The sequence below is a fragment of the Limanda limanda genome, chromosome 3 (assembly GCF_963576545.1).
Source record: "Limanda limanda chromosome 3, fLimLim1.1, whole genome shotgun sequence".
Taxonomy (NCBI): domain Eukaryota; kingdom Metazoa; phylum Chordata; class Actinopteri; order Pleuronectiformes; family Pleuronectidae; genus Limanda; species Limanda limanda.
The window spans coordinates 12,543,140-12,556,776 of record NC_083638.1 but is presented as its reverse complement, the minus strand read 5'-3'; the positions used below and the strand labels follow the sequence as shown (position 1 = coordinate 12,556,776).

Below are 13,637 nucleotides of genomic sequence, written 5' to 3'. Positions count from 1 at the left end.
GTCAACAGAAAGTAATTGTTCTGTAGTACTAACAGATATTAAGAGATGATTGGCAGCAACACGTTGCACCCTGTGAGTACCTGGCTGTCCTGCATATGACAACCCATGTAAATACTAGTAGTGATGGGGCTGGGGAGGTCTTACAGCAGTGAATGTGTTAGACTAAAGCACAAACCTAACCGACAAAGTTAGAAGTACAAAAATGCTACAATAAGTGCACAAAGCTTCCCAGTGGGCAGCACTGTACACATTTTTCAAGATTTATACTCTTTACTCTTTTAAAGTGTTTTCATTTCTGTTACACTTTACGTTTAGTAAAACCATTTACAAGAAATATCTATATTATTAGGTATCGATACATAGAGGTATGCTGATGGCCAACTTACTGTAAGTCAAATTGTAAGTGCAAATATTTCAAATAAAAGAAAAACTGTTTGCATGTACATTGTGGTTAAGGGTGATTGGGGGAGTCCATCAATACATGAGCCTCATCTGAGCTCAATCAAAAACTAATGAAAGCATAATCTAACATGTTGGGGTGTGGTTTCTATTATGGTATAGGGGCTCCAAAACTACTATATAATGAAATCATGTGTAATCATGTGTAAATTAAGGAATTTGATGGAAAAACATCTGTTGCCATGTTGAATTAAACCCTAAAACACATTGATCTAACCTCGTAAGGTTTCGACCCCTACAATGTAAAGTGCCTTGAGATAATGTATGTAGTGTTGCGCTATACAAATAAAATAAAATCAAATTTCATTTGCAATTTCTATTCGACTCACAGAGAGGCATAATTTACAGCCTGCAAAACAACAAGAAACTTTTTTTTAGAAACATAACATTTATAATTTCAAATGATATCTCACCACACCTAGTGAATAAATACCTTGTATTTCAGCACAATTTTGTGTGTTTAATACGTCACATTAACAGAACCTTTGTCATATAATCTTTTTAAATGAGGATAAACAGCAGATTTCACATGGTTGTTTTTTCTGATCTCCCTTGTCAGGTGCAAAGATCCATGTCATTGTGTGATCGAACTTAAATACCATCATTGTGCGCTGCCCGTCAAGCTAAAACGTGACCGTTGGCGATGTCATCCCTGACATCATCAAAGGGTTGTGTCTCGATTTAAAAGAGAAAGAAAAGGAGGAATCTTTGTCAATTTGGTCGAACACCACTCATCCAAAAAACTCTTCATAGCACACACTGCCCTTCCTTAGATCCTAAGGAACACAACCCCAAAGTTTGAAGTTGATTGGACGAGCAGATGTGGAAAAAATTGAAAGACGGATAGAGATTCCTCCATGTAGAGCTAGATGGTAGAGATGTAGACATGGTGGAATGTAACTGTGATTCAAGAGTCTTTATAGGAAGTCAATCAATATAAATCTTTAAAAGGCTTTGAGTAGTTAAACATCAAGTAGTCCATGTAGTAGAAGTCATAGATTCGCTGTCTCTCCATCATACTGACCTCTGAGAAGTAATTTTGTGCTACCTGCGTAGAGGTCCTCGTCTCAGTTGGGTTCCTGTCTTTAAAACTAGGCAGAGTGAGGTTCTGTGGTGCCCCGATCAATCGCAGGAAAAAGTCGGACTCCTCATACATGGTCTCAAACTTTCCGATGAAGTCGTAGTCTATGAGACAAGGGTTGCAAAGCGAGTTGGCCTGCTCCCAGTGGATGTCCATTCCGACGGGCCTGTGGACGTCCAGAAGGTACTGGACAAACTCCTTGAATGTGACCCCATTGCCCGTCCTTAGTGCTTCCAAGGACGCGTTGGCCCTGTACTTGGAGATGATGGGTTTCCCAAAGAGTGAGTGGTAGTAGTTGTTAGGATTTCCAAACTTGTCCCTATAAGCCGACACCATCCTCTCCAACGGTTCTCGGACAAACATGACTTTGGTATATGTTTTCAGTCGGTGCATGATACCCTTTTGGTCAAAGCTGTCGAGCTTCTTGAGGCGGTGGTCATAGTGGACTGTATCATGTTTAATACTCTGAGTGTTGTAGGCCTGGCCTGCAAGCACCATCAGAGTCCTCTTCCAGTTGGAACAGCCAGCCTTGGGCACCTGGCAGTACAACAACTTGTACTTGTCCACCACAAAGAGGTATTTCACATGATGCCGTGTGATGGTCTTGGAGATGCTGCTTTTGTACTTAGCACATATTTCCTTCATCAGTTTCTTGCGATCCTCCAATTGTTTGACAAGCCTTATCCAGCTCTCATGGCAAAAAGAGCCTGAGGTGGAAGATTTGAAGGATGAGGAAACATTATTGGAGGTGTGACTGATCTGGGGACTTGTTTTCAGCAGCTTGCGCTGTCTTTTGGAGACATGATGGGGGTCTATGTCCTGTTCTGGAGACCCAGGGGTTGCTGTCTGTCGGTTACTCTCAAAGTGTGGGAACTGCATTGGAGGAACCAGGCTGGACAAGACGCCTTCTGTTGCTGGATGGTTGTCAGATTTACTTATCTCTCTCTCCTGAGTAGAAAGAGTCTATAAGAGGAGAGATATCAGATTAGAAAATATATGAATACATAAAGAAATATAAAATATATTAAAATAGGCAATTAAAAATACAATAGATTAAAAAATTTAAATACAGAGGATATGAACATAATATACCCCTCTTACGACATGAGGATGTAAACTGAGATTTTGAAATGAACGTAGACATATGTATATATATATTAGTTAATGTGGACTCACAGTTTGTGTAAGAACATCAAATTAATGCTTTTGACCTTATAAAGGTGAACCTGAGCTATATTACCAGCAAAAACATGTAGCCTGCATGTTTCTTCAGTACTCAAACAGACCACATGATGGTGCTATTTCCCTACACCTTCGGTAGAAGCCTAACTTCGTTCATCTCAAATGTCACAAACTGCACAATGCCATTCATGACCTATCAATAAAATGAGCTGTGATATCATATACATGTCTCATAAACACTTAATAGGGAATCTAAATTGGAAACATCCACTGTCTGATTATTGTCAGATGACACCCAAGGCTATCGTGCATTCTGACATTTTATTTCAATTAAATAATGTAATGGAATCATAAAGCCAATGGACTGGATGTATAATTTGAATTTTACAACGGACAAGGTGATGAGACCATCATGAACTTAAATGGCCATATTCTTTCATCTGCAGGGACATCTGGAGGGAAAAACAGGAGGGAGTTGTTCAGCCCAGTGTGTTTAATGAGCAAGGCAAGCATGGGACAGTGAACTGTGCACCAAACACTGTGTTCTTCAGGGCTCGCACTGATGTGAGCTTCTGATTGGTGCTGATGATGGAAACAGACGGGAGCAGGCAGGGGTCAGACGAGAGTAGATACGGGAGTAAAAGTGACGCCTGTCTGACATAGAAACCTAGTTTATAGATAATTCAAATCTCCAGTAGACGACTTTAAAATGATACATCGACACATTTTACCTCATGTTATTGTTTATTATAACCGTGTATCTATAACAGAACAGTTTATCCTGATTATTTTCAGGAACTGATGATCTCAGTTAGATGTTATCCAGTAGCCGAGTGGATTTTCTTTAGAAATGCAGGCCACTTTTAACATCAAATTTAATAATGAATGAAAATTCCCCCCGAAAAATGTGGGGGAAAACCTTCTACAGTGGAAGGTTAAAGAAAAACAACTCTAAGTGTGATGACACCCCGGGGAACCGAGGCCTGGTTCAACAGAGAGCGTTTACTCACTGAAGTCTGTCTGGCTGAATTCACTGCGTGAGGTCAGCCTCTCTACACAGATGCTATCAGACATGCTGAGAGGTACACGGCTGACAATCACTTCTTTTTGCAATAGATAACAGTAGCGGGAGCGGCCTGCGTGTATCAGTGTTTGGGAGTAAAATAGAGTAAACACGTACCTCTCTGGACTGCCGTGGAGTGCTTCCAAGCATCATGCCTGGGGAGAGACAAGAGAAAAGAGACAAGAAAATCAGCACTTAAGTAAACAACATGTACTTGTGTCCTTGTGGAGGAGAGTCAGGCGTCTCGGATGCATCACAGGCTCCAGTAATTGAACGCTTCCTTTCACTTAGCATGTCAACTTTTGATTCACTGGCAAACCCCTGATGCTTTACTAGTCCACAGACAGAAGGCAGGTGGCTCTGTGTACCTGTATGTAATGAGCGACAAGGAAAGAACGAAAGAAAGAAAGAAAGAAAGAAAGAAAGAAAGAAAGAAAGAAAGAAAGAAAGAAAGAAAGAAAGAAAGAAAGAAAGAAAGAAAGAAAGATGCAGACCAAAAAAGAGGACGGACAGATGAAGAGGAAGAAAGAAAGAAAGATGCAGCATGCAGACAAAAAAAAAGACAGAAGAAGAGAAAAAAAAGATGGAGACCAGAAGAGAGACAGATGAAGAGGGATGAAGAAAAAAGGACAGAAAGATGCAGCAAGCAGACCAAAACAAAGAGGGCAGATAGGTGAAGTGGAAGAAAGAAAGAAAGAACAAAAGAAGGATTCAATAAGTAGACCAGAGGACAAACAGGTGAAGAAGAAGAAATAATTAAATATAGTAAGAAAGAAAGATGCAGACCAGAAGAAAGACGGATGCTGCATGCAGAAGAAAGACGGATAAGGAGAAAGATAGAAAAAGAAAAGAAAGAAAGAAAGAAAGAAAGAAAGAAAGAAAGAAAGAAAAAAAGAAAGAAAGAAAGACAGAAAGATGCAGACCAAAAAAGAGGACAGACAGATGAAGAGGAGGAAAGAAAGAAAGATGCAGCATGCAGACAAAAAGAAAGACAGAAGAAGAGAAAAAAATATGGAGACCAGAAGAGAGACAGATGAAGAGGAATGAAGAAAGAAATAACAAAAGAAAGATGCAGACCATGAGGAGAGACAGCTGAATAGAAAGAAAGAAAGAAAGAAAGAAATTATGAAATATAGTAAGGCAGAAAGATGCAGACCAGAAGAAAGACGGACGCAGCATGCAGAAGAAAGACGGATAAGGAGAAAGAAAGACAGAAAGAGGGAAAGATGCAGCATGTGCAACAGAGACAGATGAGGAGGACGGAGCAGGTTGCTGAGTTTCCAGAGCAACCGCAGCAGCAGAGCGGTGGGGTTTGTGGCAGCCTTGTGGACAGGTGCTGTGAGTACGGGCAGATGTGCTGCAGGAGGACAGACGACATGTTTAGTGCTCCGTCTCCAGCTGGACATCTCCTTTCCTTCTCCCCCCCCCCCCCCCCGCCCCATTCAGCTGATATGTAATCAGGCTGACAGCTCTGAGTGGGGCTGCATGGCTGCTGATGGGGGGGAGCAAAGACACCACTGCCTGAGTGGCATGTCACTTCCAATCTGAGGGTGGAAGTGATAGGAACCTGAACGCCGGGCGGAGGAGGGAGGGGGGGGGGGGGGGGGGGGGGCGGCTGATGCAGGCCACAACCTTCCCTAAGTGATGAGATCTGTAGAGCCCTATCTCAACACTTAACACGCCTCAGTGGGGAGGGAATAAAACTCGTTGCCCAGATGCTGTGTTGTTCTTAGATTAGTATGCGCTGGAGAGCCCCGTGTTGCTGTCTGGCTCTGTGTGTTGAATCTTGTCTTCATTCTTCTGAACGAGACACTGGAGGAAGAGCGGGTGGAGGAGGAGGAGGAGGAGGAGGAGGAGGAGGAGGAGGAGGAGGAGGAGGAGGAGGAGGAGGAGGAGGAGGAGGAGGAGGAGGAGGAGGAGGAGGAGGAGGAGGAGGAGGAGGAGGAGGAAATAAGACGAGGGCCGGGCTAAGGAGGTGGGGTGTGACATTTTCTAATCTTGCTGGGCGCCGCTCAGCTATTTGATCTCCTAACCCTAATGATGGCTCGTGTATAGGATGTGCATCTTGGCTATCTGTTTACTTTGGCACATATGAGACGCATGAATATTTATCACAGCACAGACAGATGCCACTGCCAGGGAAACAAATCCAAACCAAACAATAGGAAAAGGTCTCTCTGTGTCTCCTGCTCTGAAGGGATAAGGGGGGTGTGAGTCGCACCAGCAGCTCTGACCATCATGTCAACATACACACTCTGTTATCGATCTTGAAAACCCCATCAAGGCGGTAATTGAAATCTCCAAAGGTTTAATTGGTTGAGTCTAAGAGGTGTTTTGTCTGGTTACAAGTTTGTCACAGCTGTTCACGTCTGTATTCTCACACTTTCTCATTCTGTGTCGCAGCTTCCAGCGGAGCAAAAACTCTTTAACCGGGCTGCAGAACCATTGACAGACGTCATAATAGAAACAAATGAAGCAATTTATCTGGCTCCTAATTCCACAAACGTCTGTCTGTGGAACACAAACCTCGCTAACCGCTCAACATCTCCTTTTTCACACTGGCCATGTTTATTGTAAATGGTCCACGGAAGCGAAGGAAGTTAGTGAGGGAGGGTGTGATTTGGACATATGGTAGATTCAATATGAACAAAAATAAACAAGCACCCAGCACTCTGTAGCAGTCTGTGTGCCTTGAGTCTTTGAACATGTTATCTATTATAAATCATCAGTAACTGGGTCAAACATCAGGGCAAAACCACTGCCAGATCTTTTTGATCATTTGATCATTTGTATTTCCGCATACAGACTGACACAGACACAGTGCTGAGCTTCGTCATGGCAACAACATTCCTAGAATCCCTTCCTGTTTGGCAATTTGTCTTCAAAGTAAATGCACAACGTTGGTTTTGTTGCTGCAATTCTTAATGCTGAGCAGACTTGCAGAGCTTTTATTTTGAAAAGTTGTGTCTATTGCTCAACAGAAACAGACGACAAATTCAAATTATGACAAAATATCAGCGATTAACTTACTCATTTAAAAAAAATAAAGCGTGAACAGTAATAAAGCAGATTCAATTTCATTTTTATGAAAAACATTGATTGTCATTGCAGCTAAACAAGCCAGTTGAACACAAAGTTTTCTGACCTCACTCTGCACTGTATCGACTGTGTATAAAATACCACAGGCTAAGTAGTCAACCCATTCCAAACAAGCAGGTTTACAATGGGCCCTGCACTGGAGCATTTAGTTCATTGAATATGTGAACTTTATTCATATCCATTGTTCTGCAAAGAGAAATGTTTGAGGAACAGAAGGAAGAAATGCAAAATGGCTAATTTAGACTGAAGCCATTGCATTGAATTGAGGATGCAGCATCTGACTTGGGCTGCTCAGCGCTCTGACAGAGGTTTCTCGTTAAGGTTCTTGGGAGAATGAATGTGACATGTTGCGATTTGATTAGATGAATCTCGTCTTACACTCAAACACGGTTTGAATTCTCGCTCTCAAAAGGCAATATTCTCTCAAGCAGCGAGACAAAATTACATTCAATGAGGGGAACATTTTTCCATGATAGAGTATAACTGAAACAAGTAATATAACAATGCAGACTGAATTTCACTGGGATTTGTAAACATCATTTATCTCTTTAGTATCTATTTGATCGAGGGTAATAGTTGCCGTTTGATTGCAATTTCACACTCAGTCAATTCCGTTCAGCATAACTACGCTATTGATTTTTACTGCTGCGCAGTGAAACACTGATAATTTGTTAAGACTTGATGTTTTATCCAGTGAGATGAAGGGAATTTATCCTGGTAATTCCACACAAATGTAGAAACTACAGTAGCAATGCAGATTATTTCCACAGATGTGTAAAACTGAATGTTCAATTCAGGATACAAGTTGGAAGTTGGTTGAAAGGGCTGAATACACATTGGTTGTATTAAAGAAAAAAAAAATTATCAGCAGCAGGTGAGGAGAGATTAAGAAGAAATGCACCAATGGGGAATAGTCTAATGGGGAGAAACAGTCTAGCAATAAAGCTGGAGTTGTTTTTTATCTGCAGACGTTAAATGTCAAATTCTGTTATTTTGAAGCTCTGACGTCCTCCATTAAACATATACAAAATGTTGACAGCGCAGATCAAAAGAATTCCTCTGATAAGTTTTACTTTGATCAGGTATTTGTCAGGTATTTTATTCAGTTTTTCTGATGATGGAGGCTGTTATAAAAGCAGAATAAACACTTGAGCTTTGTCCTCAGTTGCCCTCTCAGTAACCTTGAGCGTCCACCTCTCTTTGCGAGCCAGAGCCCTGTGAATATTCATGCAGACGTCCCAGCCTTACTGCAGGGATCCACATAAGCAGGGGCTACATCATTAGCGGATCCATTAACATTCTTCCCTCTCAAAGTCCCTTGTTCAAGTCTCTAACAGAGACACACATCAAACATCCTTTTGTCTGCCACCGCTGCCGAGGAGGAGCAAAGCACAAAAACAATGTGAAATAATGAGCTTGTCAAGTGAAGGATTGTGGCCCCAGTGCTCGAAAAAGAACTTGTTAAATGCTCAGTTTTAACCAGAGTCGGGCCAGGGGGGCGCCGGAAGCCGCGCGAGACACGTCCTCCTCCAACCCACTGTTCAGACCACCCTGCCACCAGCAACCTTTCATTAGTCATTCAGCACACTGAGCCAGTGTGACCCGAACCAGCTGCACTCCCCTACCTTAGCAAACCACCCACACCTGCACTCTGCACACATGCAGGCTCCTCCTCCACTTGACTCTTTGTGGAAACACAGGGCTCTGGCACGCTGGTGTGGTTTATCAGAGGGGAAAAACGCTGAGGAACCGAGGTATTAGGCTTTAAGCTCTGGTTCATTGATGTTCTAACTTGTTGTGGTAAGAGATAAAACAGTAGCTTCTGTTGGTGCAGAATTCCACAAGGACCGGACCATAGAGAGCTGCTGGGGGGAGGCGGAGCTGGTTACTAATCAATGATTCAGGTTTGGAGTTGTGCTTGGAAAGGCTCTCCACAGACCGACCACGTCTACTAGGATCTAAAGACTGGCTCATGAAAGAATGCTTGGAAGGTTTTAAGACTTTCTAAGGTGTTTGCTATTCAAAACACAGTATTGACCAAGAATGAATCCCGAATTCAGCTCAGATCCGACCAATTAGATGTACTGTAAACGAACACGCAGGAACCCAGGCAACAGAGTTATCCCACTGGCTCAGTCGTAACCATGGAGCCGTAAAACCACACTCAATCAATCATATAGGATTTAGTATAAGAAGATATTAATGCAACAGCCACTGTATTTAATTCGATTGATTAATGTTGATTAATTTAAATAATCAAAGTTATAAATAGTCGACATACTTGTCTTTTCACTCTGCACCTCACAACTGATGTCCAATGGTTAGTGGTGGAAAGTACAAGCGCTGTTCTTGTATTTTTTGTGTAATGCTGCTAATAACAAAAAAAATCTAACAAAGGTTCAGAGTTCAAAACATTTCCTGATCCCACACGGAAATTGTTTTTTTTTGCAGTCCCTTTGGCCAAAAACAGAAATAAAGTTAAGTGTATAAAAATAAAGTTTGCAAAAACATTATACAATATATAAAGGTGAAGCCCAATATTAATATGTAAGAACTATAGTTTATTCAGTAATACAATACAAAATAAGATAACTTGGTGGGATGGTGTAATGTAATGTTCAGACAGGGAGAAAAAAGTCCAGGGCTGGTCTATCAATTCAGCGACTGACACTCTGAGGGCGGAATTATAAAGTATGTTGACCACAGACAGAAATGACTTCCTGTGATGAGGTAGAGAGTGATGCAACAACTTTCTCTGATTGAACTTGAAGGTTGCAGGTCATGGTTGTCATCGTAAACCCCAGAGACCTTCACTTGTTATATTATATTACAAAAGGAAATAATCTAGGTTTACTTTTTCATCCTACCATGTTTATCTATTCTAGATATACTGCTTATTTGTTTGATTAATATTTTACAGGACACCTAATATGTATTATTTACTACTCCACCTCGAACCACCACAATATTGCTTCTTGTGTGTTAATGTTTCATCATCATTATAACAACCAAACAATATGTCATTCAACAGCAGAATGAGGACTGTTGGATGAACTTTTACACTTTAAACCTTCAATGAAAGTCTCTTTTTAACTTTGGCCACTTGAGGGCAGTGGAAACAAGTTACGGCACGAATCTTAAAACCTCTTGTCCTTAACACTTTGTCCACCACTGCAAACACTTGTGTTGGCTGACAGTCAAATTTTGGCAGTCAGCTACATCTTCATGTGCAATTGTAGCAGAGATGCTGCTCTGTAGCTTTTTTCCACTGCACAGCCCCATATATCTGCCGGAGAGTTGGTCCAGTCGTTAATAACTAAACACTACTTCTCCACTTACTGAGATATCGGGGCCACTGAACCACTTTCTAAAACGTGTGTCTCAGATTCCCACTGTGCTCATCTGAAAACTGAACCACTCACAGATGAAGTGTCACGAGCGGCCGACTGGCATCAGACGGCGCGTCACCTAGAAAAGGTGAAGTGTCAGAGCTGTGGCGTCGTCCTCTCAGGTCAGATGACAGAGCTGTTTCATTATTACTGCAGTCTGCATGGTGATAGCTTCTGTATTCATCTGGCATTTCTCTGCCTGGCTCTGGGTCCTAATTGCAGTGTATTAATGTTTACTGTCTGTTTTGAACACAGGGCGATTGCAGGCTATAGACTTATGCTTGTGAAGTGTTTTATTTTATTTGTTTACATCTGTAAATGTCACAGATCAGAGCTGTACATAACTGAATCATTGATTTAAAAAATATGTAATATTGTATGTGTGGTCATTTTGATGGTTAAATACAAGAACTTGAAGGTTGCAGGTCATGGTTGTCATCATAAACCCCAGAGACCTTCACTTGTTATATTATATTACAGGGCGATTGCAGGCTATAGACTTATGCTTGTGAAGTGTTTTATTTTATTTGTTTACATCTGTAAATGTCACAGATCAGAGCTGTACATATCGAATCATTGATTTAAAAAAAATATAATATTGTATGTGTGGTCATTTTGATGGTTAAATACAATGTGATAAACAGTGGCTTCAGTGTGTATTAACCTGCCTGTTGATCAGCCCTCGCAAACCCTGTCCTGAATGTCCTCAGATGGCCTCAGTTCCATTCCTTTTTTACTGCCCCTAAGAGGCAAGGATGGAGTTATTAGTGAAGTCCATGAATTACACGGTGTACACACAACGCCGTGTATAGGCTCCGTTTTCACATTTGACCCCACAGGAAGGTTAAGTGTTTGGGGGAAAAACACTCATAACTCGCCCGGAATGTGTTCTCTCATTAGTTGAAATTCAAATGAAAAAGAGGACACATCCCGCGAACCAACCATAAATAACACATGCTTTGGCTCATAATAGTCTGTGGCAGAGCACGGGCTGAGCATACAAAGATGACATCAACATTCAGGGAGATAAAAAAACGGAGCTCGGTGGAGGACTATTTATGATGTGAAGCTATGGTGCTGAATTAACACCTTTGCTCTATTTTCAGAGCACTTTGCTTCCCTGCTCCGAGGCAGTGCAGCTGCTCTGCCCATGCATCATCACTCTGAGCATAACTACTGATCACTCCCTTATATCAGCTCATGAAGGGGTTAAGTATGCTTCATCATAGCTACATTAGAAAGTAGTCCATATGATTAGTTTGTCAAAATATAATCAAATGAAGAAAAAAAAGGGTTGATCCCAAAACAGATGTTCTCGAAAAAAACACTTTAAAAAATGATTTATGCTTATGGGGCACATTTCCACAGACAAGATTCTTAGAAATCAGAAAACTAAATGAAGAAGTCGAGGCAATTTTAATTGTTTCCTCTCTACAGACATATTGTAAAATTCTTCATATAGACCCAAAATTGGACGAATAGTAAAGTGAAACTGCCTCTGAGGGCCAATAAAATCCTCAAATCTTGAATATTTTTCCTCATGCTGGAAGCACTTGGCACTGAACACAGCAGGAGAGAAAATAATGAACTGCACGGATAGACCTCTGCTGAAAGGGGGCATCAAATGTGGCACTGATTACTCTTATGACAATTCATTTTGACAACAATATACTCTCAGAGTAGATCCTACTTGGGGTAATTTCAAGGTTAGGAAATGCAAAGGCTTCCCGGGGCAGATTACCATGGAAACAGAGCGAGTCGGAGAGCGGGTGTGGTGGGAGGCGGCTTGTTTTAGTATCACTCAGAGGAATGGGGCCCAGCGACTCGCATGAGGAGGGATTTGTAAACAAATGCTACCTGTCAGCGGCGAGGGGTTAAGTGAATCATCTCAGCCGAGACCAGGTGCAGGAGGTTTTAATTGGCACATGTCTCACTGAGATGCTGCGGCGCTCTTGACCTCGGCGAAGAGTACACGCTGCAGCACTTCCTCTCTGCAAACCCCTCCCTTGCCAAAGACAATGGGAAGTTGATGCGATACAAAAAAAGACCACAATCTGAGTGGAGTTTCAGTCAAGTTTTCTGCATCGAAGCCTGAAATTTGTGAGTTCACGCAGTCAAATGTGTAGGCGGAGCTGCTGTGTGCGCTCCTGGAGCTCGCTGAGGCACGGCGGGATAAAGAGGAGGAATGGGCGGAGGTGATGATGACATGAGAGGAGTGATGGGCTGTGATGTTGCTGTAGCCCGAGCACTGAGTCAACGATTCAAAGGGGAAGAGACAACAGACCCAGTGTGAAGAGAAGCAAACTTTACAGATGGATGTGTGAACAAAGTAGTCACAGGGAGCTAGTAAGAGTAACTCTCAGCATGTAGGATAAAAATAATCATAGGCTTCCTGCTGTGGACATCTAAAGCCATGTATCAGCAAACTTCTTGAGTTGTTACAATAAAGATTTAAATCCCAAATAAAAAGAATGAATTTACTATTATTATGACCCATTAGGAGCTTTGTTTGGAGTGGAGCAGCAAGGTGGTCGGTAAAGGCTGACACTTGACACAGGGCTGGGGTTAGCTCCCTTTATGTTGGACAACTCCACTCACCCTGTGGCGATACTCACTTGAGAGACCGAGGTGCAAAGGCAGCTGACGGCAGGTGGCAACCCAACAAACCTCCAAACAAGACAGGTCTCCAGTCAAAGAGTGACACAGAGCATGGACACTTTTTCACTATCTCTCTAACCATACGACAGCGTCTGAGCTGGCCGGGCTCGTAGCTTGGCGTGGCTGGAGCGGACACTGGACAGACCACGGCGTGGTTTACTGGCCCGCTGGTGGATGGTAGTCAGGTAGTTCTGCTGGAACGCATTACGAATCTAAAACCTCCCCTGTCAGAGAGTCTGCCTGCACCAATGCCAATACGATTCGAGAATGACTCAAGAAGTAAATGTTACAGGTGAATAGGCCTTTGATTTTCCACCCAAGAATAGAAGCAATCAGGATAAATGGAATTGTCAAAACTTAGAAATTCGTCATATGCTGTGTAACATGCACAACCATCAAGGCCAGTGTCTGGAACAGGTCGACATTAAATGCTATGAAACCTGATGAATTTAGGACGGCATCAATGCCAACTCCCTTTATCCACTTGTCCCTTGGATCCATACTTTATTAAGCAACAGACCTCAGGATTGACAACACACTGATCCGATCCCATGTGACCATCACCAGTGCACACAGGGATGTGTCCATAGGTAACAGCGCACCTTTTGTCTGCATATGTAGATGACATAGGCATCCTTGGAGTCCTCATTAACTTTGTTGTGGCCTGTCAAAACAAATCAATAATGGGCTTTTGCGCCATTCCTTC

At 42.2% G+C, this 13,637-nt stretch overlaps 1 protein-coding gene across 1 annotated transcript in view; it reads right to left on the bottom strand.

The window, feature by feature from the left end:
- Positions 1-1,390: 1,390 nt before the first annotated feature.
- The window catches only part of LOC132999074 (carbohydrate sulfotransferase 8-like), a 123,005-nt gene continuing 110,758 nt past the window's right edge, over positions 1,391-13,637 (bottom strand). The window contains exons 2-3 of the mRNA XM_061068855.1: positions 3,903-3,940; positions 1,391-2,503 (exon numbers count right to left, since the gene is read on the bottom strand). Coding sequence (XP_060924838.1) covers positions 1,391-2,503; positions 3,903-3,940 — 1,151 coding nt within the window. The remainder of the gene's footprint in view (positions 2,504-3,902; positions 3,941-13,637) is intronic.